This window comes from Struthio camelus, chromosome Z (genome assembly GCF_040807025.1).
Source record: "Struthio camelus isolate bStrCam1 chromosome Z, bStrCam1.hap1, whole genome shotgun sequence".
Classification (NCBI taxonomy): Eukaryota; Metazoa; Chordata; class Aves; order Struthioniformes; family Struthionidae; genus Struthio; species Struthio camelus.
In genome coordinates, this window is record NC_090982.1 from 62530509 (window position 1) to 62556464 (window position 25956).

Here is a 25956-nt window from a genome sequence, read left to right on the forward strand (position 1 = left end):
CTGGGGAGCGGGCGCTGAGGAGCGGCCGGGCATGGCCTCCCCGCCCGGCGCGGAGCTGCGGGCCCTGCGCGACCAGGTGGCGGAGCTGGAGGCGGAGCTGGGCTCCTGCCGCGGGCAGCTGGAGCGGGCGCAGCGCCGGCTGCGCCGCACCGAGCGCCTCTACCGCGAGGCGCGGGACGGCGGCGAGGCGCTGAGGAGACAGGTCGGTCCCCGCCCCAGGCCCGGCCCTTCCCGCCTCCTGCCGCCGCCCCCCGCGCGGCTGAGGCGGGCCGTCCCCGGGGTCCCCTCGCCGGGCGGGCGGGCCGGGCTCCCGGGGCCGGAGAAGGCAGACGCGCACATAGGTAGCGTAGGGAGCGGTGAAGGAGGAGCGGAAGAACTGCCCCGCACATACTTGTGGCAGAGTAGGGAAGTTTTGTGGTTCTCGCTTGTTTTAGGTCTTGTCACAACTGCTGTCATGTGGGTTCAGTGTCGTAGTTCATCGCCGCGTAGCAGCGGTTATTGCGTGAAATTCAACTTTGCAAGTTGGCTGTTTTAAAAATAACCCGGGTTAGTCTTTCTTAAAGACTGCCTTTATTTAAAGCAATCGCCCTTACTCTTCATAAGTAGAAATTATCTCTTTCATTATGATAACCACTCATGTGGAAAGTTGTTTCCTGCAAAAAAAAAAAAAAAGTTCATTTGGAATAGCTATGACAATTATTTCTTGTCTGAATTATGGAAAATAAAATAGGGTGGTATTCTTCTCTGACAGAAACTGCTAGAACATTGTTTTGTGTTCTGTAATGTGTTGGGTTTTTTTTTTCAGGTTGAAGAGCTCAGTAAGGAAATCCATAATAGGAAGAAGAAGGAGAAAGAGACATCTAGTGTAGAAGTACAGACAGAGGACTATGCTGCTTGGTCACAAACAGGTAGAGGATGGTGATTGCTTAAACAGGTGCCTAGGACAGTGACATTAACTGGTATTTCTTTGTTTTGTTTGTTTGTTTTTTAATAGAAAAGACATTTCAATTCAGTGTCCTTAGCTGCATTAAACTGAGCAACCTCATATGTGTTTCAAATTATTTCCTGTTCACCCAAGCTGTTCTTTAGAGTTTCTGTCATATCAAATACTGATGTATTGTTATGTGAGTAGCTGTTGTGTTTGTTCTGCCAACAGTGTAACTTAGGTCATCATCTTTTCTTTGAAGCCTCTGTTCTTTCCCTGTCTATTCTTATATGATATCCATGCTCAATTTGGAAAAGTCTTTTCAGATTAACTTTTGCTGACGAAATTTGTGCATTTTATGGACTGCCTTTGATTTGGCAAGTGTTGAACTGAAACTTATGCTTCTGAAAGAAATTTGAGAAGTGTTTGGAAAACATGATAAACCAGCATGGACTGTAGCAGAATTCATGCTGTAGTAATCTGATAGCATTTTTTGATACGTAGTCCGAGTTTCTTTCTTCTTTGATGGAAATTAATAGTTTTAATTTGTTTGCTCTTCCAAATCATTCTTTTGTCTGTTTCTCTTGTTCTGTCTCACTCAAAGGTTGTAATTTTCGAGGATTGTGACACTTTCTTGTGACAGTTTCTTGCAACAGTTTCTTTACTTGCTTGTTTACTGACCTAGTGCAGTGGAATTCTGTTCTGTTCTCAGGAGAAAAAATAATGGAATTACATATATATATATATATATATATGTGTATATATGTGTGTGTGTTACCAATTTTTGAAGTACGTTAAAGCAAGACTTGATTTGTTCAGTGAGAGTAAGATAAATACAAATTGATGACACTGGATAGTAATTGATTTTGTTTAGACTACTTATATGCATACATTCTGAGATTAAATTTTAGGATCCTTAAGTTGTCTTATGTAAAATATTACTTTGCTAGTTTACGTAACTTCAACTTTTTTCCTGCAGATTATTACTACTATGAAAATTATTACAACAGCGCTGATGCTCAAGATTGTGCCTCTGAACTACCAGTGCAGCACAATCATGAGACTGAAGGCACTGAGCCTAATTTGGTGGAAGAATCACAGGCAGCTAGTAATATTCCTTTAGAGGTGGATAGCACTGAAGTTGCTGAACGTGGAGAAGAGGAAAACTTCATCCAGAATTCCCAGGTCATAGAACTTATTAGAGCTTTACAAATTTTGAAGTCACTACTTCATTAATATTTCTCACTTAATATATGCACTTTTGGTTTTGATATCATTGTATGGAAATGATCGTCTGATGGTAATAATTGCAGACAAGCATCTTCCTTTGTGCTTTGGAACTCATTTTTTTCTGGTATGTTCTGAGTGTAAGATTAGTTCTAGTGTTGTAAAAATGTGCGTGTTCTGAAGTATATTTTCATTATATTTTGTCAAATTTAAATGCCGTCATTGGGCTTTTAAATTAAGGTAGAAAAGAGTAGTTGTCTGAGGATGTGTGGTTTAAGAAGGCTGTGGGTAGCATTTGCCCATGCTCAGCTCTCTCTCTTTTGACTGTGGTGTTTTAGCAGCGATGAAGTTAAAACAATCACATTCGTATGTATTTAATAAAATTTGATTCCCTTCTGATAAGTATACTTTAAAGAAAGCATACTTTAAGTGTTAACAAGCATTCCATAGATGTTTTAATACATTAGTAGTTATATTCAACCCATTAATTTTCCATCAGTAGCCACAGTTACATGTAGGGTTGCATAGATAACTTGCCTCTAATTCAAGTTTCTGTACTGAAATCTATAACAACGTTCATTATTTTTTAAGCTTTTAGTAAAAACGCTTTCATATAGTATGTGGATGTTTTTTATGTGGTTTAGATGGCATGAAAACTGAGTTATGTATAAGCAATTTCCATGTTTCTAAGAAAATGTAGACTATAGTACTGGATTGGAAACACTGAACTGAAAGCATGGCATTTTTTTATCAACAGATTCTATTTAATATGGCCATGCTGGCTGGCTGTCGCCTTCCCCCCCCCCCCCCCCCCAAGTTGATATAAGGGGACAACATTATAAGGAGAGGGTAGTTGGTTTTCTGCTAGTCAGCCTTCTCCTTAGATCATCTCACTCACCTGGCTTTTTTTGTGATTTAGCTTGTAGCAAATGTAACTGATAGTGGAAATTTTCGAAATGCACTGAAATATGCTGTTAAGTTTTCACATGAACCACTTTTGAAAATGAAAGGCATAGAATGAAATCTTGGTCTTACTGAAATCGGCTGGAGTTGATCAACAAGTTACAGATAGAGTTAACCTTCCTTCTAATAGTCCCTGAAACAGTCTAAATCCGTAGAGCACTAATTTGTTCTATTTAAAATAGAACATTCTAAAAACTCATTGGTTAAAGCTTTTGATACTTCCTTTGTAGAAGAAAATTTCGTTTCTTACTTTTTGGTCTTAGGAAGCAGAAGATACTTCAGTCCCGGCGGGTTCGCTGGCAGAGAGCTTGAGAGCTGCTGCAGAAGCTGCTGTTTCACAAACTGGATTTATTTATGATGAAAATACAGGATTGTATTATGACCATAGCACTGGATTCTACTATAATTCGGTAAAATCTTATTCAAAATCCGTAGCGTTTTTCCTCTATTGCAGCAATTGAAATAATAAAAATTAATATGGATGGAGAAGTGAGATCCAAGCTGATTTTTATGATTTGAAGAATATCTTAATAAAGGCTAGTAATAATGAAAGCTTCTTAATTAGAATGATTGAATTGTTTAGGTTGAACTAAAAATGTCAGGCTAAGAAATAAATGTAGACTTTCATCCAGTTCTTTGATGTCTCCTAGATTTTTAACTTGCTTAGCATTCTTGTAGAAAAATTAAGTAATATACTGCAGAAATCTTATAATAGAGAGCTTCTCTAATTCTTTCGAAATTAAGAGCTTGAGCTCAAAAGATGTGACTAATTTTCAACATGACAAATTGCTAAACCTGTGTCAGTAACTTCTCCACAGTGAACAATATGTTGAGAAAATAGAAGAAATAGATAATTTAGATCAGTGCTGTTGCCAAGTAGTTGCATGTTACAGGAAAGAAAATGTGTCTTTAAAGATAACGATTTCAGATATTCTGTAATGGTTAATTTCTGCAATACATTTTTCATAAGACAGAATTTGTTTTCTTTTTGTCCTATGGACTGTGTATGTGTATATATGAGTATACATATGTGTATGTATGAGTATACATATACATGTATCTCTATAATTATATATAATTAAAGAGAGATCCATATACACGCATGCACTGTCACAAAACCTAGTGGAACTACTCTGCTGAAAAAGAAAAATTCTATTTTTGCAGTGCTACATACTTTTTTTTGTTGTTTTTTTAAGTTGTAAGTTATATATGTAGTGCTCCCAGAAGTCAGGTAGACTAAAAGTCTGACAATTTCACAAGGACTTTGAAGCATTACTTCTTAATCTCTGTCCCCTGTACTTGGTGTTTCAAAGGGAATGATCAGTCTACTCTGAATAGCCACAAGTTTTTGGGTCTAAACTTGATGTTAGTTGACCTCACTTGCATGGGAGACACCTGTGGCTCTAAGTATGCTCCTTAGTTGATCTAAGAAAATAGAAAGAATAGTTTTGCTTGCAAATATGTTTTTGTACTTTTTGTTGTTTATTTCTTAAAAGTCCTGAAAATGATATCAAAAGCAATGATATTACATGTGGTTATAGTTAGGTATGTAAACGTTTGTGTGATTGGAGTTAAAGATTTCAGCTTATAATACAATTACACAAAAGAATAAAGTAAGTTTTCTTGTTCAGTGCCTGTTCTGAATTACAGGAAATATTCTTTAGTACCTCAGTTATTTTTTAGAACTTAGTGTGTGGTTAACTGTGTGTTTCATAAAACAATTTATTTATTTAGCATTGTTTTTATCAAATAATGATAGCATTGTGCTTTGTTTTTCTTCTAAAGGAAAATCAACTGTATTATGATCCAGCAACCGGAATTTATTACTATTGTGATGTGGAAAGTGGCCGATATCAGTTTCATTCACGAGTGGATCTGCAGTCTTACCAGGCTTCTGGTACTCAGCATACCAAGGATAAAAAAGGGAAAAAGAAGAGAAAAGATCCAGAGTGGATTACCTCAAATGAGTATAAGGTAACTGTAGAACTGAAAGATATGAAATGCAGAACCTATTTTTTCATGATGCAAATTAAGCTTTACTGGGATTTTTTGTTTTGGATTTCTTTTTTAAGTGGCTATATGTTTGTTTTCTGAAGGATTCAGATTTCTTTAAACTATATACAGTGGGCTGCTGAAAGGTAGTTGAAATCAAACCCTAACACAAAAGTGTTAAAATAATTTTCCCGTTAAATGGTTAAGGATAGAACTTTAGACTTGGACTGTTACTTTTTCAGTATTATTTTATTAAAATGCAGCTATATAGATCTTTATTTTGGCATGTTAATGAAACTAATAGGTAAACGCATTGGAGCGAATTATACTAGCATGTGAAGTTAAGTTTTAAATATAACTGGTTTTATGTCAGCAACTCAGTGTTACATTAATGTCTTTTTTTTTTTTAATTTGTTTGTTGGATACAAAAACTTAGTGTTGTTTAAACAACTTATTTGTGATTCTGTATTCCAAAGCTCATTCCATTGATGTTTTACTGTATCTTTTCCATCATTGGGATTGATGAAATGTGTATGAAGCTTTAATCCCTTTCATATTATGCTCTTCTATTGATATTTGATTTAAGATGTTTTGGTGTCTATAACGTGAGTTAACTGTACATCTTAACAAATAAATGCCCATTGTAATTAACTTGTATTTTAAGTTATGAAAAACATAAAACCTCCTATCTGTCGTCTCCTGATCGCTAAGGAAAGCGTACCATATATTACATAATTAGCGAGTGCCATGAAAAATATTGCTCACTCCTAAACACCAGAATTTCTATTGTCTCACACGTATTAAGATTCAAGAAGCGTTTTCTTGGTGAACATTATTACCAGTGTTGAATCAAATTCATCTGGTGCTCTTCTGCAAATCTGTTTTATTACTTAAGATGTAATTGAATGTATTGGTTTCTTTAGTTTGCGGTGCTCCTTAGCTTGCATTTCTATAGCTGGTGTGTTAACTATTGCATGATTTCACTATATGGGCCTCAGCCAAGCTGACTGGTTGAAATCTGAAATAATGAAGTTAGTGTACAGGTATTCTTACCTAATAGTTGCACATCAGCAGTGCAAAGTTCAAAAAATTTTTGTAGAGAGTTAGACCTTCTGGAAGATTTGAAAAATGGAAACTTGTATATTAAAAGCTGGTGAAGGAAGGTTGCATGGACAGATGTAACTGTTCATTAAATCCATGAATCAGTTTGTGGCTGATATGGGAATTTCTGCTCTGAGATCACTTCAAGTGGGCCATTCCTTTTTGAAAGCTTGAGATGGATACTCGGTAACAACTGAGTATAACGATCCTTTAGAGCTGTGAGAGGGAACCTACAAAGCTGAAGCTAGGGGTTTTACCAGCATATGTGTTCTGTACCTAGTGGCTACTGGGTGCAAGTATTGAATTATTCTGCCACTCTCAAAAGGCATCGTAAATACAGAATTTAATTCATTTTCCGTCAGGCTACAAAATGGAGAAGTTGTATGAACAAGCCTTTGTCTTATGGTGCAAATAATAAACCATCTAAATTTAGTTCTGTGATGAACTGTTACATATTGATGTAAATCTAAAAGCATACTCAGAAAATTTCTGTGGCGTTGCTTTGACCTAGGAATTAATGTTGGATAGTTTTTTGGAATCCTGTCACCTTCCGCTTATATTGTCTGATAGTGCTGCAAATAGCTACTTGTCTTGAGCTCATTTTATATTGATAAAACATTCTTATGCAAATAGTCTTGCTAGCAAATTAGATCTTCCACGTGAAGTTTGCACTGTCACAAGGTAGGAGGTAAACATCCACTTTTTACGATGTGTTTTATTGATGGTGAATTGAGTACCTTGCTTTATCTGTGAATTAATTTGCTTGGCCAACAAGATAACAGGAAAAGCAATCAAAATAAATTTTATAGTGCATAGGTTTGTGCATCTGCAAACAGTCGGTGAATGGTGGTGTCATAGTAAGAAACAAGGCCTTCCTCAGTTTTGAGGAAGAAAAAATACAAAGTGAAATTTAAAACAATTACTCTCCACTTTAACGCTTGAAAAGAATAGACGGCCTTTCTGTCAGTGCCCTTTTGTGTAAATGTACTGTTAGAAAAAACAACACCTCTTTACTGTTGCATCTTACAATTGGGTGAAAACACCTTATTCTCAGCATTTTTATCATTAAGAAATGCACTGTTACTCTATTGTAACTTGTTTATTTAAAAAAGTTAAGATAGTGCCATAATGTGGAGGATTTTTCAGTTACAAAACTGAAAAATTGTTAGTTGCGCAAAGCAGTTTATAATGTATGCTGTTTCTTGGCAATCATGTTGTTGTCCAGTTCTGTCTGGTATTGTTAAAGATGTTAATTAGTTCATACTAGTTATTGTATCATTTAAATATATCCAGAGGCAAAAGTGAAAAAGTTCTCTCTTTCAGTAGTATTTTATGGTTAAAGTATTATATATTGAAATGTTTTTCTGTATACCTATGCCCAGCCTTCTCTTTTCCTTTCAGTCCCTCTTCCATGCATGACATAAGAAATATAAAGTTAAAATATAAGCAATCCCTGAATATTGATTGATTCATTAAAGTTGGTACAATTATTTTGAAAATTAAGTATTTCATTTTTTTTTTTTTTCTCTCAATGGGTTACTTATTTTAAAGTGCCCTTTTAGCCTGAAAAGTGACTCCAAACAGTAGCTAATTTCTTGACCAAACTAAGTTTTATTCCTACCTACCTTTACTGGCTGTAGAAAAGGAAATAGAGTAGAGAATAGTCCAGAAAAATCTCGCATCATATCCTGCCAACAGGGGTGAATAAAGCAATACCAGAATCTAATTCTGGGACTGTCAGAACCCACCTGAACCTTATTATTCCTGGATGAAAGCTAGCAGGTTTATAAGAGTACATATCCTAAGTGGAGAAAGACTTAACTGAGCAATAGATACAGAACTTCAAGTACATGAACACTTGTTAAACTGGTTTTCTTTCTCTTTCAGCTAAGTGTTTAAAAATAGACAAGTATTGACATATATTCAGTATTCAAGAGCTGTCAAATACAGAAAATAAGGAAATTCAGCAGCTGAGTGGAAGGAGTTTCACAACTATATATATATATATATATATTTATATGTATACAAAATACTGATATCTGTCCAGTTTTTACAAAAAAATCTGATTTTTAAATTACTTATTCTATTTATACCAAAGTTAATCACTTAATTTTTTTAATCTTAAAAAAAAAAAAACAAACAGTAATGGTCCAATCTCTGTTAATCTTATGTTTCTGATGAGCTAGGTTCTTTATTTTATTTATTTATTTTTATTGCAATTTAGTTTACAGCTGTTGTGAAGAATTTTGTGTGCTTAGCTATTTTACATATACTATCTCTTTTAATAGTAGCATGTTGGGATACATAATGCTACAGAAATAGCAAATGTTTTCCCCAGAAATAAATCAACTTTTGAAAAGGCAATATAAATCTGAGAATCCTAAAAGTAAAACAATCTGTTGAAGTAGTATTGTATTTTTAATGAGATGAATTACCAAACAAGAAAGAATTAGGGAACTTCTGCCAGAGTGAATGTACTTTTAACTGCAAAAACAATGGAGGGGAAATCGCATATGGTATATCCTAAAGAATTTTCCTGACTTAGAAAAGAGCTTTCCTTAAAGAGAGATTCTTTTCAATTGCCAAAATTTTGTGTTACAAATAGCTTTATTTTGAATTGCGAAGCGAAGCATGCTGCCTACGTGCTTGTTTTAAATAGAAAATCAGAGTTTGTATTTGTCAGAATGTAAAATTAGGTAGCCTACATTCAGCTCACTTAAAGGCAACCAGTTGGATGCTTCAGAATTTTTAGTCCTGTTCCAATTTCTTTTTGCAGTGGTAGGTCAGAAATTTTTGAAGGGAATTATCTGCTGCAAGGGGAAAACCTTTAAATATGTTAACTTGGAAAAGTTAAGAAAAAAAGGAGGGGGGTGGGGACTTTGAAAAAAAATGGCCACACAACATTGCATAAATAGTAATACAAGCCCTGGGCTAATAACTAGATTCAGGGTTTTCATGCAGGTTGAAGAAAAGTCTATGTGCAAGGGTGCTGATTATTTTTCTCTAATTGCATGAATGGGACCTTTAGAAATATACAGCAAAATTGATATATGGGACCTTAGAAATATACAGCAAAATTGATATATGGGACCTTTAGAAATATACAGCAAAATTATTATGTCAAAGCCTACTGGCTACCTCCAATGACTTTTTTATAAATGATTTTTACAAGTCTATGTGCACAGTTTAATTTTTAAAATATTGTCTAATAAACTTTGTCCCGATGTTGCTGCTGGAAATTCACTTCTGCTGTCATCTTTTCCTTATAGATGCATCCTAGGTACTTCTCTAAGAGAGACTAGGCTTTTGTAGTAGTATTTCCCATGGAACTCTTGAAGCGGTGATTTTTTTTTTTTAAATTACAATTATTTTTAATCATGTGTAGTTTACTTTTTGCTGATATTCATCCCATCTTTAGGTACGTCAGTTGACAGAAACCATGGCTAATCTGAAGATTTCTTCTTTTGGATTGGCAGCTTCTGGTGAAGGTAGAGTTGAGACACCAAACACATTAGTCTGTGGATGTTTACCTTTAACCTTGATATATTTATTAAAAAAAAAAAATAGTACCTGGTAGTTAATGTTTGGATACCTATTTGCATAGAAGAGTTACTAAACTTTTTGCTCATTTTTGGTTGAAATCAGTTCATCTTAGAAGTAACTTCAGATATATTTGAAATACTGTATAAGTAAAACATCTGAAGAAAACTTTGATGTCACTCTGTAATACTTGGGAAAAGACATTTAGCTCACTGTAGTAATAACAAGTGTTTTTAACTAATCACTTTACGCATTCCTTAGGTAAGGCAAATTTGTGTTTTTTGTATTTCAGTACTGCCTGTCAGTTGATAAAATGGCTTCCTTATGATATGGGAAGAGGAGTTCTACTCTACTACAGCTTTTAATTGGTTTTTTTGCATTGGAAATTCCAGTATTGTGTAGGCTGGAAGATAGTAACTGGAGTGCTTGTAAAATGGTGCTATCAAACAAGTGAAAGAGTCATTTTAAACTCTTAGAAAGTGTTTCTTTAGTAAAATACTTACTTTCAGATTAATATTTCAAATTGAGAAATCCAGTGTTAAAGACTTAACATTCAACCCTTTCAATTACTGTTAAGTACCCATGTTATATTCAGTTAAATCATCTGCTTGAACTTCCAGCAAAAGCAAGAAGTAACAGACGACTGTTTCTGAAGAGCTGCTTATATATTGGTTTTGTGTAAATTCAATTGAGCTAGAAAACAACATAGTTGGATTTGGGAATATAGTTGAATTTTCAACAATATAGCTGAATATAGTGCATTTTCTAGAACTGAGCCAATGGTGCTGATAATTTTAAAGTTCTAGTGTAGGCATGCTGAAGGGTTGCATGAAAATAGATGTAGATCAGGCATAATACGGAAAAATATGAAGGTGTTCTGGAAGAGAAAATGTTTGGGTTTTGCTCTGTCACAAAAAGCAAGAAGTTAATTAAATGCAAAATATTTTAAGCATTCTTATAGACATGAATAATAACTGAAATGTTCTAATGTAAGTAGGCCAATACGCACTTCAGAAGGTCTTTGTAGGAGTACTTCGTGACCTATTCTTTATAAAGCAAAACCATCAATCCCTGTCATATGAAAATGATTTGTAATTCTGAAAAGATCCCGACTTTATGGGATACATAAAAATGACATGCTGGTCACGAACCTTTTCACAGAATCATAAAATAATATAGGCTGGAAGGGACCTCTGGACAGTCATCTAGGCCAGCCCTCTTGCTCAAAGCAGGGGTGACTAGAGCAAGCTAGTCAGGACATTGTCCAGTCAGGTTTTGAGTATATCTGAGGATGGAAACTCCACAGCCTCTCTGGGCAACCTGTTCCAAAGTTTGACCACCCTCACAGTAAAGTGTTTTCTTGTGTTCAAGTGGAATTTCCTGTGTTTCTGTTTGTGCCCATTGCCTCTCATCTTGTCGCTGCGCACCACTGAGAAGAGTCTGGTCCCGTCCTCTTTACACCCTCCCCTCAGATATTAAACATATTGATAAGACACTACCACCCCACCAGAGCCTTCTCTTCTCGTGGCTAAACAGTCCCAGCAGTCTGGGCCTCTCCTCCTTGTATGAGAAATGATCCAGTCTCTTAATCATCTTTATAGCCTTTTGCTGGACTCACTCCAGTAAATCCATATCTCTCTTGAAGAACCGGACACAGCACTCCAGGTGAGGCCTCATCAGGGCTGAGTAGAGGGGAAGGATCACCTTCCTTGATCTGCTGGCAGCACTCTCCCTAACATAACGCAGGATGCTGTTGGCCACCTTTGCCGCAAGGCCATGTTGCTGGCACATGTTCAACTTGTCAACCAGGACCCCAGGGCTTTTTCTGCCAAACTGCTCTCCAGCCAACTGGCCCCCAGCCCATAATGGTATATGAGGTGATTCCTCCCCAGATTTTAATTGCATCTTTGGCTCTGTCTCTGCCAGGAACGTAGAACAGTAAATTGACTCCATCCTGCAGTTAAGAAATAGTTTATTGTGGAACAGGTTCATCTCACTGCTCAACTTATATTTTGTTAGCAAAAAGCCAGAGATGGTGTGGTGATACCCAGCAGAAACAAAATTATCCAAAGTTGAATCAGCCAGAGATTGTTCTGTCCAACATTAGGCCATTGGGATAGACCTACTGACTATTTAGACATATTGAGCAAAACAGCATACAAATAAAAGTATCTGCCTAGTTTCATGGTGTAGTAAGAACATGGCTGTTAGGAGCACGGGCTTGCATTGTTTTTGTGATGTGTCGTGAGCTTGGGAAGAAGACTTAAACGTCCTCCCACTGAAAAAGCAAATGTATTGCTGTTATTTCTTGGATCATTCAGGGTTATATTCACTGCATATTTTGTTTACTGCTGGTTCCTTTTTCTAAGCAGTGGCAGTCCAGAGGGAAGTTATTAGATGCTGTTTCCTTAGGTAGACTTGCACGCATGCTACAAAAGTTTAACAATAGTACTACAGGTCATATACGAAAAAAAGCTTTTTCAGCACAAGTAAAGACACCCTCAAATGCTTTGAGAATACATTTAGCATCCCCAGGCTTAGCATTTAGAGAGCTTCAAGGTGTGCATTTTATTAGAGGTCTGTGAAAGTGTAAAGGGCTCAAAATCCGTATTCTTTGGGGAAAATAATACTAAAATCCTCAAAATCTTGTACAAGGATTTCTAAACGTATTTGTTGTATCTAGAATATTTCAGAAGCTTACCTAAAAGGATAAAGATAATAACTTTTCCCCCAAAACAACTTTGTTTTTGAGCTTCTGAACTTGCAAAGGAGTCTCTTATTGTAAATCCTTGCCAGAAACAAGTTTCCGTGCTTGACTTCAGCGGAGCAAAGCATATTGGTGCTTTGTGGCATCAAGGCTAAGCTGGTGGATTCAAGGAATCTGTATCTTGCTGATTTGAGTGTTTAAACAGGAGCTGTTTTATGCAGCTGTTTAGCTAATTAATCATGTGTGTTTCACTTAGGACAGTATTGTTCACTGAAATTAAGTTTGTTCTAGTTGACCTCAATAGGAGAAATAGTGGACCCAGAATTGTAATAACTCTGACATTGTTCATATTGTTTTGAATATAGCTGTCTATGCTTACTGTAACACCTTCAGTAAGTTTTTTGTGCCCTAATTAAATGGGCAAATAGTCATTACCTCTTGTGCTGACTTACTATTTTTCTTTTACACAGATGTACTGAGTCATTTTGACATGTTTGCTTGAGGTGTGTAAGGTTACAGTTTCTTCAGAAGACGGGGAATGTGAAGATTATATAAACACTTAATGACAGAACTACTTCGTTTATTTGCTTTCTTAAGAGTTGGTTGTACTAAAAATCCAGAAACTGCTGAGAACAGGTTTAATGGTCGTATTGGCAGAATGATGTCTGGAGTCTCTGATCCATTTACAAGAACGCTTTTTAAAATTGCTGCTTTCATCCCAGAACAAGAGTATTGCCTATTTTTTAGTAGCCAGGCTTTGAAAAAGTTGGCGCCTTCTTATTTTGTAACTGAAAATATTTGAAATATTGCTAAAAATCAGTATCACCTCATCCACTGTGGAGAAAACTGAGTGATTGGAGTGTTACGCTTGGGTGTCAGTCATCTGCTGTTTTGCCACAGTCATGTGGTTTGAGCCAGACCGCTTAGATTCTCTGGCTTCAGACTGGAATCAACACCTCTGTAGCTCACAGTATCACAGGGAAAAATTCATGCATAAATTGTAGAGTGCCTTGGTATGACGGGTATGGACCTGATTTTCATACCAAATAATAGATACAGACAAAAATACACTGGAAAAGATCACTGCTAAAAGCTATAATCTGGTTTTTCAGAAAGGCTTCTAGTGCAGTATTATTTATCTGAAATGAATGAACTGTGCAGTCTTACTTTTGGCCAGATTACTACATCACTCACTTAAAATAAAAACACAGGCTGTAGCCTTGTGTTCCTACCCATTCCTAGTTACTTCCTAGTTACAATACTTGTAAAGTTCAGGGAGGAGGGCTACTGAGGGCAGAGAAACCCTGAACAAACCTGAGTGACACAGGTTGATAGTTCTTCAGTCAAAGCAGCCTGAGGCCTTTCAGTATTTGCTGATTGTTAATGAGAATCTGCTGTCCTGTCAAAGCATTTCAGAAGTACAGTGTAAGGCACCATGACTACAGAGCTGGGAGGCATTTTTGTGTTTGTCTTACAGCTGTGGCACTGATAAGTTTTTACAGCTTTAATCAAATTCACCTTTTATACTGGTAAAACAAGAATGCTTTGATAATGTCCACAGGCTTGATATTCACATTAAGTCATGTATCTTAAATTGTAAAATGTTCTGTGCTTAATTGAAAAAAAAATCAGGGATGCTTTTAGCTTTATCTGTTGTTTATTATTTATTGACAATTCAGGACAATTGAATGTATTAATTCTGAATTCAAGATGGCAAATAATAACATTTGAGGATTTTTTAAAACTTTAAAAGTCATTTCATTCCTCCTTTTTAAGAAGATCATCAGAGTTAGTCAATTGAGAACTACATTTTCAAAGTATTCTGGCAAAATTGACTTAAATCTTTGTGAAGAGATTTTTTTTTCAGTTCAAGGAATCTTGATCTCTCCCCCCACCCTTAATGCAATCAAGTGGTGATGGAAGAACCTACGATAAACCAATTTGTGTGGTGTGCAGTGGAGAAAATATCTCAGTGAATGGCTTGTTAAAGTTACAGTTTTGAAAAGAGGAAGAGTAGGTCATTAGACAAGCATTGGTGGGCATTCCAGGTGTTTGGGACCATTATGGAAAAAATAAGAAGACAAACAGGAGGAAGATATGATGAAGATCAACTAAAGATGTTTAAAATGAGTCACAAGAACTAAGTAAGAGAGGGACAAAAGTAGGAATCAAAAGCAAAACTGGAAATATTCAAGATGGTGTTGTACAAGTTTGAAAGTGAGGACAAGGATTTTGAAGTTTTGTGTGAGAAGAGGAGTGCAGGCACGCTTTCCCAAATAGAAGATGATCTTAGACATGCCTAATAGGATGTGGAAAAGGTTTCTACTGAAATGTGTCCGTTGTCTGCATGCCCTAAACTTTCTTGAATTTTGAAGTCATTTCCTAACTGTTCCTAGTGAAAATAATTGCTAGTGAAAATTTTAATTTCAGCCTGGTAGAGTTTAGAATAACACAGTCTGTAAAGAGTGTAACTTTCCTCAAGTTTGATTTCTATAAATCTTCTCCAGGATTTGGACACAGAAGAGCAGAAATCTGCTAACAATCTGAATTGCTTTGCCACTACTGAGCAAGTAAGTTCTACTGAAGAAGAAGAATCTCCAAGTGTGAGAAAGAAGACTAAAATGGACACAAACATGCGAAACAGTCTAACAGCCAAAGATTCGGTTTCTACAGACAATATAAATTCACATTTTGGCAAAAGTACCCCAGATACTGCAGCATGTACAGATGACAGTAGAACCATAGATACAGAAAGTGAGCCAGAAGAAGGTGAAATTACTGATTCTGAGTGCGAAGAGTATAGCAGTGAGGATGAAGTGACAAGTGAAGAAACTGCTGATTCAGAAGTCTCAGAAAATGAAGGTGAATTATTGTGGCTTTTATGTACAATATTACTGTATTTTTCCAGGAGCCCATTAACAAGAAAATAAATTGGATATTTAAAAGTAAAATAAATGTCTGACTTGAGATATTCTGGGTTAAGAACTGCTGTATATATATTACCAATGTTTGCTTTCATTCTCTCTCCTTTTGCTGTAGTCAGAACTAAGCAGTAATGGTTTTTTTTGAAGCTGTTACAGGTACGTCTCCCATGCTTACGTAGAAACTGAGGTGACGGAATAAGGTTTGTTCGGATTAGTGACTGGAGAAGTGAAAGCGTATTGCTAAAATAGAGATGCTAGTACGGTCCTCACAGTAATTCTGTGGATTAACTCTTCAATTAATGTATAGTATTTATAATGCTATTGATAAACGCTCATGTATAATTCATTGTAAGAGTGAAATTCACTGTGGTGAAAAGATGAATGTGAAGTACTCTGTACTACCCCAAATCCTATTTTCTGTATGTTTCAATGCCAGCGTGTAGGAAGTGAGCATAGAAAGGAAACCTGTATACTTCTTTTGTATCAAAGAAAGTGTTATCTTAAGTCCTCAAGACCTTCTCAAGAATTGATAGTCTCACAAAAAGATTGACCTGTGGAAAAGGGACCGTGCATATGCAAAGGATATTCCAGATCACAGTACGAAATGCAAGCTGTAGAAGTCTTTACTGCAGCCTGTTTCCTGGTCATAGTTAACAGTTGCGGTTTCTTTCTTTTCCTTTTATTACTTCACGTACTCAACTATTCAGACTCTGACTGATTCTGATTAATACCATTCAAAATGTGCTTGCTACATTTTTAAGCTTTTTTTCTAAGCTTTTAGATTAATTTTTCTTCTTTCACTATTTTCTAATTATCAGTTCTGCAACAGTGCTGGAGTAACAGGAACTGGACACAGTTTCTCTCCTTCTAATATGTTGTGAGCTAGTCTCTTCCCAACATGCCCTATCTGTTCCTAGATCAGATCACTGGAGACTGCTTCTACCAATGCCCATCCAGGAACAAAATTCATACAGCTATTAAAATGCAATTAACACCTACTGAGGCAGAGAGTATATGCATCTGTAATCTCATCTATTCTCGCTTATCTGTATTGGTGCTCAGTCAACATTGTCAGCCAATCATGGCCAACATTTGCCATGGAAATAATGAGCTAGAAAGGCTATAAAGCTAAAGGTTTACATACATTGGGATTATAATTTGGTGAACAAAAAGGTGCTGTCGGTGGTCAGAGTAAAATTGTATTGTACCAGGCAGTATCCCTAATTAGTTCTAACTAATGGGCCATAACTTTATGATATAGTAGTTAATTCTGTGAATTTATTTATATTTTATTGCTGTAAATACACATTTGTGTGTGCGTAAATCAGAACTAGGAAAACCTTTCTAACTGCTAACAGTATGGAAACGGAAAGTCTTTGAAACAGTAGTTACATCAAAGTTTTCTCTCAGATGTGCTTATGTTTCCCTTTGTGAAAGATTTTGCTAGATTATTTCCACTAATTGTGATTCAAGTTTTTTGGCCGAATGTATACCAATTGTTTGAAAAATATGGACTATAGGAGTAAAACTGTGACCTGTTGGTAGTAATGGGTTTTTTCATTATTTATTTATTTATTGTTACTGTAGATGAAGAAAAGATTTGGCCTCCTTGTATCAGAGTAATTGTAATAAGATCACCAGTACTACAGACTGGATCACTTTATATTATCACAGCTGTGAAACCTGCTACAATTGGAAGGTAAGATGTGTGTGTGTGTGTGTGTATATATATATAATATATATATGTAATAAATTCCACTCAGTTTTAAGTTATCCCTGGCTTTGAAAGCTGTGTAAGCTACTCAGTATTGTTCATCCCTATTCTTCATGCTTGTTTTAGCCTGCAGCAGTTTTGAGGTACTCTGATTAAGCCCACAGTAAGAGGTTTAAGGCAAGTCACATATCACGTCTGCTATCCTAACAGCACGTGCATATGCAGCTAACATAGCTAATTTTCATGGCTTGCTGAGCTAGGTACTTGATCGTTTATCTAAGGCTTAATGGCAGCATCATTGCAAGTAATTTTTTTGAAAACCATTATTTCTTAAGACAGTGAATAACTTCTGAAAAATTCACGCAGTGGCTGAGAAATGAAAGGTTACATTTCAGAAATTCAGGATCTCAAGGAAGAGTAGTGGGTATCTTTGCAAACCTGGACTCATCACATATTCAAATTCCAGTAGGGTCAATTTGTCACTTTGAAATAGTGCGTTTACTTTTGTGATAGCCTGTATGTGTTCTTTCAATTCTGCTATTAAAAAAAAAAAAATACATCTTGCTTGTTCTTGGTGGATATTAAAGAACTGCTGAATTTAGTGATGCATTAAGGCTTCTTCAGTGTTTACTGAAATCCTCATCTCTTTTCAGCTGCCTTTGGTGCTGGTAGATGTGTTTTGACTTGCTCTTATAACTGGAGCTTCTTAGGTCCATCAGTTGGAAGTTAAACAGATGCAAAATCTTGCAATTTGCATAAGGTCTTTTTAATAGCTGCACTGTTTCTTTATCATCTAGTATAAGAAACTAAGACACTGATCCTTTCCTCTTGCCTCCCACTGCAATAGTTTTGACACGTAGATCTGTACAGATTACTCTTTCATTGCTTGTATTACCTGCCTGATGCTACTAAGAATTGAACTTTATCCTTAAAGACTGATGTCAGGATGCACTGAAGAGCATGAATCATGCAGAGTTCACAGGCTATTATGTACAGGACTTGTATGAGATTAAAAGTTCAGGTAGAAATACCAGATTTCTGGATAAACATCCAGTCATGTATACATGTATCATGTATACATTGCCAACCGTTTAGATTATGATTTATAGATGGATGAAGGCATATGAAGCAATTCTGTACATCATATATTGCAACACAATACTTTTACATCTGTAAAGTTCCCTGATAGCTCAAAGGGAAACTTTCCCCTTTTGTAAGCCATTATAAGAAATACTCCTACTTTGTCATGATTTATATGTTGACTTCTCTTTCCAGAGAAAAAGATGTTGGACATACGCTTCAGATTCCTGAAGTTGGAGTCAGTAAGGTAACTCCTGTTTCTGTCTGCTAGAAGGTAGATCAATAGGTAGATGAAGCTTTAGATTTTATGGCTTTAAATGTTTTCAAATCTTATGTTAACTTTTTTTAAAGAACTTTTAGAGTGAGATGTGATTTCATCTACTTCTGTGAAGTTAGAAAACATACAGCATTTCACTGAATGGGAACTTAATGCAAACAGCAGTGTGACTTCAATGACACCCTTGTTTGAAGGTTGAACAGGTTCAATTCAAACTCTAGAAAAGCTAAACTTTTTTTAATTGGAATTTAGCCACAGTAAATAATTATACTCTGAATCTTGAATTACTTCGTTAATGAACTTGAAAATGTATTATTTTGTTGGGGGTACTACTGATGGTATGCTAAAATATTCATGTCAGCTATAGGACTTTATGACAACAAAGTAGTCTAGTCCATGCAGTTGAGCTTACATCAACATACTTTATCTTATTTTTTTTCAAGGCAACGGTATAAATACGTGATGTAGAGGGAGGTTGAAAATATAACAGAATTCTTTTTAGTGACAGATCATAATGGACAAATATTTTTTTTCTAGTTAAGAGGAGATTAAAAATAAATTATATGCTCTATTTTGCTAAATACTCCAGCCTAGACTGTTAATATAACACTCTTAATTGAAGAAAATGTAAATAGACAAAGATGCCTGATCTAAGCAAAAAAGTTGATAAAAACAACTGCATATGCAAGTATCTGAAATATGCTTTACTGAGTCTTTGGTAGATGATAGTTCTGATTAATCGGGCATGTAGCATATTCATATTAAAGAATTTCCAGGGAAAAAATCTTTCCTGTGTGTTAATTATTTGTTCGGAGATGTATTTTAAATTGGGCATATGGAACAGCCAAATTGGCCCAAAGCCAATTGCTGCAACATTATCATTTTTTCTATTGTTTCTTGGTGTAGATAACAACATTTACCAGTACTTTTATGTGCACCTGAATTGCTTTAAAATACCTTTCATTCAAATAATTCATTGTCTACATTAGTTATTTCACTTTGCAGATGAAGATTCAAAGGCAGAAAGTTAAATGACATGTATATCTGTAGAAATATAAAATGTTAGTATCAATTTATTTTCCTCACTGTCCAGAGTAGGTAGGGGTCAACCATTCTGGCATTTGCTTTACATACAGTTAAAATGAGAAATTAAATAAACAAAGTAACACCCTGCAGATATAGCATCTTCAGAAGAAGTTTGGGTTCATTAAATTCTCTCTTAAATGATCTAGTCCACCTTTTGACCATTGTAGGCATATTCCCATTGTAAATTTGTGCTATCCAATCTACAAAATACAATTATTTTGACAATTTTTTTTATTCCTGAACGTAGCAACTGTCCTTGCTCAAAGTTAAGGATGGAACTGGTTTGAAATGAGCACTTTCTCCCCAGGTTGACTGCTATTTTTTTTTCTCCGCTATAGCGAAAATAATTTTTGTTCATCGTATTAAAAACTATCACTTTTTTTAGACTCTTGTGTTTTAGTTGGAGCCTTAATGGGCTACAGAAGTTAATATTTTGCTTTGCTTATTGGCCATTTTTGTAGGTAATACGTGTTTGTCAGTAGGTTCATATGTTATAATAAGACAAGTAGTTTGGCATGGAATGCTATCTTCTCCACTCTTATCTGGGCTTGGGACCAGTAGCTAAACAGAACTACAGAAGTTTTAATTAGATTGTTAGTCTTAATGTCAGAAAGGCAATAAAAGAAACAGCAGTTGATGGACAGGAATTGTTGATGGGTCCTGGGTGTTAAGGTACGTATCTTAGTACATCTCTTTCAGCTATGAAGAGACCCATATGACCTGTGAAACTGTAGAATGAGATCAGATTTAAAAAAAAAAAAATAATTGCAGTTCTTTATGCATCTCTTGAGTGTATGCTCTAAGGACAGGAAAAAATTAGAATGCTGTTAAAATCCTTTATTTCCTTCTGTTGCAATCCTTTAGATAAAACACAGTTACCATACTGAAAATGTGTACTTTTTTGCTATTGAATCCCTTTTAATAAAATCAGCTTATAGTCTCAATAGTTATTAATAAAATACTTCAGCTCATGTTGTTGCAGCCCATTCCTTTGCGTCTCAAATGGCTGAGGTCATAAAGCATGGTGTACTGCGTCTATTAACGTAGAGTACCAGAGCCACTCTGTTAAAAGGTCCCTAAAATACCTTCTGAAAGCTTACTTTAAAATAGCATGTAAACTGTGAAACATTTACTTTAATGTAAACATTTCACTTCAGTTCTTCTGTTTATCAGTTCCATGCAGAAGTGTATTTTGACCACGATTTGCAAAATTATGTTCTTGTGGATCAAGGGAGTCAGAATGGAACAGTAGTTAATGGAAATCAGATTCTCCAGGTGAGTATTTTAAGTTGTTATAATGCTTATGTATGTTAAAGGCGACTGTAGTCATGATTGCTTTAAATACGTTATGATAAATCACTAACAATCGGTTTCTTTCATACCTGAATCACTTCTTCAGTTTGCTTCTGGTTTTAGGACCAATTGTAATACTTCATGTTTATTTTATATTAGAAATTAGGAAAAATCCATTCCAGTTACAGTAGCTAGACTGAAATGCCCATTCTAAGTATTTGCCTGGATTCATGAGGCTGAACTGAATCATTAAACTATGAGCAGTATTCATGTTTTTGCCCTTTGTTAGTAACTGATGAACATGGCTGCCAAAACTTTCTTTTGCTGTAGCCCAAAACAAAATGTGATCCCTACATCTTGGAGCATGGAGATGAAGTGAAGATTGGTGAAACTGTACTTTCTTTTCATATACATCCTGGCAGTGATACTTGTGATGGTTGTGAACCAGGACAAGTCAGAGCACATCTTCGTCTGGACAGGAAAAAGGAATCTTCTGGTTAGTCATGTTATCACTAGATTTTACTTGATGATAGTTCTTTACTTTATAAACATAATAATTACTTCAGATGGTTTTAGTCTTGCAATTTTCTTTTCAACTGGGAATAGGTCTACAATGCATGACGATGTATTTTCTTTTGGTATGCGTGTCTACATGTAATAATGTTAGAACAAAATTTGTCTGTCTTAATGTTTCAAAATATTGTTGCGCTATTGTTTAATTAAATTCAGTCCTGTGTTTTTCCTTTTAGTTTGCCCAGCACTTAGCAAAGAAGAGAGAGAGTTAGTCAGAAGAAAAGCATTAAAACAAATACGGGTAAAATATGGTTTACAGGTGAGTTTACAGTGAATGTTGATTAATTGTTTGAAGTCTGCAGCCGCTCTCTGATTCCTATTTTAAGCCATGGACTTCAGTGAATTAGCAAAGTTTTCAAAAACCTCGAGCCTGGTGGTTTAATGTGTGCTTGTCTCTTGCATACTAACTAAACTAGTCCTTATTTAAAAAAGCCTAAAGAGAGAGGATGCTAACAGGACATCGAAGGCCTGTTTAAAATTTTAGGAAAAATCTGTTTCAATGTATACAAGATTCTCATCCTTTTTAGGTTAATGTTTCTTTGGACATTGTATTTTGTATTTTTCTTTCTGCAATTAAAATGTAGCACTGCAATTTAGTGCAAAATTTATTTGGAAAGGGGAAAAATGATGGAAGGAAGAGGGTTTTTTGTTTGTTCGGAGGGGCTTTTTTAGTTTTTATTTTTTTGCCATAAACAAATGCCAACATGAATGTACAGGCAATACAGCGTGTAAGTATGCCCGTTACTTGTGTTTTAGAGATGATTTTAACTGTGATGTTGCATCTAGCAGCTGTAACAATTATTCATGGAAAAAATGCCATTGTTTTTCTAAAATTCTTCAGCTGCTGAAATAACATTGATACAAAATGCATGCAAGTGCTTTTAGTTCTGTCACCTATTTTGAAGAAATAGGTGTTGAGAGACAGGCTATATGCTTTAAAAAGGTGGAATTTTGAGTGGCTTGTCAATGTGGTTTTGTGCTTAATATGGGGAGATTGATTCTTCATAACAAGAAAAGATTCAAGAGAATCTATTTATAGTCTCTGTGAAATTGATGAATCTGGCAATATTACATTATTACTTGATGGTGGCAATAACAAACTGCTGAATGAGATCTCCATAGTATTTTGTAGCAAGATTTAGAATTAATAAAATAGGATGAAGCCGCTTCTCTTACGGGGGGGGGAAGGAATCAAGTTATCCAAAAAAGAGAGCTTAAAGTCAGCCGTCTTTGCCCTGATGGAATTTCTCCTATTCATAAAGAACACAGAGTATGAAGACAACAAAGCAGTAAAGAATCCAAAGTACAAAGACAGAGCAGGAAAACGCAGAGAGACCATTGGAAGTGAAGGAACTTTCCAGAGAGATGATACTCCAGCTTCTGTCCATATGTAAGTTTGGAAAAATCTTCTGTGCCCTTCAATGCTGAATCTTTAAAAACGGTGTACAGTAAGTATTATTGGATAGTTTGTTACCTTATGAATTATATGAGCCTAATGAGTTAGTAGAGCTGGAAAATAGTAAGTTGTTGTTCTTACTTTCCAATTCAGATACTATTGTTAACTCCTCACATTCCATACAGAACTTTTAACTCGATGTTATGGGTGCTTAAGATGACTTTCTTATCAACCCAAAAAAATCAAGGAACTCACCAGATGCACTGTTGACATCCGAAACAACCTGTTTCTACTTCTCCATCTAGTCCCGGTAACACTACACATGCAAACTGTTCACCTGAATAGCTTTTCATTTTCAATAACCAGCTTATCATAAGACTTGAATTTACGTACCTTTTATTTGAAACGTACCTTGATTTTCCCATTTAACTATTCCTTTGCATCTGTACTTTTTTTAAGGAACATGGACTTGCAGGTGCATGTAAGTGAGTAAGAGAAAGTTTGGGGCAATGAACTATGAGGATTAGGATGATTTGGTGGTGAAGTACTTGCCGCCTTTTCCCTAGTTTTAAGGAGGTATTAACTCTTGCTTATCAGTTGCCTTAAACTTTCTTTAAAGTGAAATCAGCAACAGCAACAAAGGACATAAAATGTTGGAGAAGATGGGATGGAAGAAAGGAGAAGGCCTGGGCAAGGATGGCGGTGGTATGAAGGATCCGGTAGGTCTATCTGGTTTTTGCTTGGAACGCAAAGAAACTGAAATGCACTTGCAGCACAGGATGTCTGATTGTAAGCCATGATTCACCTAAAACACTTCAAAATCATCCCGTAGTAAGGATTAATCTCGATAGGACTAATCTCAAATCATTCTTAACTTTAATCAAATTTCGTGAAAATTTTCAATGATTGCATCGCTCCTATGGAAAATGCAGTAATGTTTGCTTAGCTTCATAACAAACAACAAGGGAAGACGGACAGCTTCCAGCCACGTGAATAATCTCATATTTGAATACAAAGTCTAGAGGAAGACCGAAATCGCTTGAAGTGATGTGAGCCCATTTTAATGTGGGCTCATAGTAAAACCCTTCACTTTCGGAGAAGGATGTAGCACAAAAGTCAAACTAGATGACAAGCCATGAGAGAGAGAAGCTGGCTGTAAGTTACTTCTTGTAGCATCCACGTTCTAGGCTGCTGTGGCAGTCGTCTTAGCCCCTTTTTTATCACAAGAGCCGTGTGTTGTTTTTTGGCAGTAGCACTGCTCAGAGCCACACCTTACTTTGTGTTGGCAAACTGTGCCCTTCACAGGGCTTATGTGCTATTTACTGCACTCAATCAGTGAGGAGTACTTCACAGATAAGTGGTAGATACCATCTTTAAAATTGCAACCTGAAGTGGTGAATGATGTTAAGTGATTCGACAGATTTTTAATAGTACTTTAGATGTCAGTCTATGACCTGGGTTTATTATTGTTAGAGCCTTAAACAGAAGGGCTTGGGAAGGGGGATTAGTACTATAAAACATGATTTAAAGTATTTTAAACACCTAACTTATAGTTACAGCCATTTTTAATGTATTTGACAGATCCACCTTCAGTTACATAAGATGCATGCAGGTTTGGGTACAAGTAGACCAGCCTCAATCGAAGATGTGCAGATCATCCAGAGCAAGAATAAAAAGAACTGGGATAAAGCAAGAGAAAGGTTTGCTGAAAACTTCCAAGAGGCTAAAACACAAAAGGATACACCTAAGGTTATGCCTTGGGTTAGAGGGACTGTAGAATAAAATTGACTGGTCCCACAGCAGGGTAGTTCCTATGTGTAAATAGTTGGGAGAGAATTTATTTTTATTCTTTTTTTTTTTCTTTTGCTAAAGCAGAAGTTTGGTGATATGTAACATACCGTTGTGAAAAACCTCTTCAAGATTAACTCTATGTTCATTGGTTTTCTGTAATCTCCACGCTTTTATAAAATCACATTTTTAATAAGAAATGACTGAAACGTAGAGGGATGTTCAAATATAAGTACTTGAAAGTGATTCTATCATGAGCAGGAACTTTCTTCAATTGTGTTAACACAATACTTCATGGAAAGTAGAACAAAATATGTTACATTTAAACTTAAAAATAATACCCTTAACGTTGGAGCAGTGGCTTAAAAGCAATCTGAAGCAAAAAAACAAAACAAAAAAAAACCTCACCCAAAGCTGACTTACAGAACAGCACAAGAGCTTCATATTGCCTTTTCCTCTCCTCTCTTCTGTGTATGCAGTGCTCAACAAGAGCACACCACTGTTCAGTTCATGCAGTTCAGTAACAGTCAAATGCCACAGCTTCCCTTCAGAGAAAGCAGATTTGGTATTTCTAATGATTCATCACTAGTGTTTATAGTAGTAAATACTGTACTCCATGAAGTAAATTACCAACATTAGTGAAGAAAAAAAATGTTCACAGGACAGCTTGTAGCAAAATTTCTTCTGTGAAGAACCTGCTTGAGACTTGTTTACTAAATCTGTATCATGCCTTTAAAAGAGGAGGTATGTTTAGAGAACTGCTGTCTGTGTGCATTACTTAGTAATTTCTCGTTCTGATGCATCCATTGCTGGCAATGGGGTTTATGCCAGGAAAAAAAAAAAAAAGCAACCAACCAGATTTTCAATGGGAAAGGATTGCCAAACTGAAGCTAAAGCTTGGTATTTATTGAATGTGCCTAAACAGAATAAATTATTGTCAATTTAAGCAGTGTGCTTCTTGATACTATCTTGTGCATATGCTGGATATGAGTGTTCTTGTAAAATAAGAAAACTTAATCCAGTTTGAGTCAAGTTACAATTCTGATCCTTGTCACAGTAAGGTAAACAGTCTCACCATCCTACTGTATCATGCAGGCAACTGTCGACCAGTTTTCAGTAAAACTGGGACAGGTTGCTAGGTGTTTATCTTAATATCTTCAGACTCATGTACTGTAACGAGAAATATTCAAGCTATGCTATTTAAATCATGAGAGCACACTTTTTTTTTTTAAACAACCTGAAGTGCACCTTACTTCAGCAGAGTACAATTGGAGGTGTGGCTGCGAGTGGTCTGAACGCCTGCAGCAGTATTGGTTAATTGCATTAAAATCAGTTTGCCCTTTGCCTTTGTAAGTAGTTATCTTTTATCA

General features: G+C 35.9%; 1 protein-coding gene across 2 annotated transcripts; it reads left to right on the plus strand.

Moving 5' to 3' along the window:
• On the plus strand, positions 1-25930 carry LOC138064533 (angiogenic factor with G patch and FHA domains 1-like). 2 transcript variants are annotated; one of them, XM_068927523.1, is made up of 14 exons: positions 1-202; positions 806-908; positions 1905-2110; positions 3379-3525; positions 4901-5089; positions 9627-9696; positions 16967-17078; positions 18369-18420; positions 20710-20811; positions 21160-21325; positions 21579-21661; positions 22665-22792; positions 23418-23517; positions 24380-25930. In XM_068927523.1, exons 1-14 carry the CDS (start codon positions 32-34, stop codon positions 24578-24580), a joined length of 1830 nt encoding a protein of 609 aa, XP_068783624.1. In that variant the 5' UTR covers positions 1-31; the 3' UTR covers positions 24581-25930. The 2 variants fall into 2 exon arrangements, with proteins under 2 accessions (XP_068783624.1, XP_068783623.1); XM_068927522.1 differs by lacking the exon at positions 9627-9696 and adding an exon at positions 14963-15317.
• Positions 25931-25956: the final 26 nt, after the last annotated feature.

Excerpts from the sequence above, each read along its gene's own strand:
- LOC138064533 (XM_068927522.1), top strand. The coding sequence starts at position 32 with ATGGCCTCCCCGCCCGGCGCGGAGCTGCGGGCCCTGCGCGACCAGGTG. Across the intron at positions 909-1,904 it reads TGCTGCTTGGTCACAAACAG|ATTATTACTACTATGAAAAT; the intron begins GTAGAGGATGGT and ends TTTTTCCTGCAG. Across the intron at positions 5,090-14,962 it reads TTACCTCAAATGAGTATAAG|GATTTGGACACAGAAGAGCA; the intron begins GTAACTGTAGAA and ends AATCTTCTCCAG.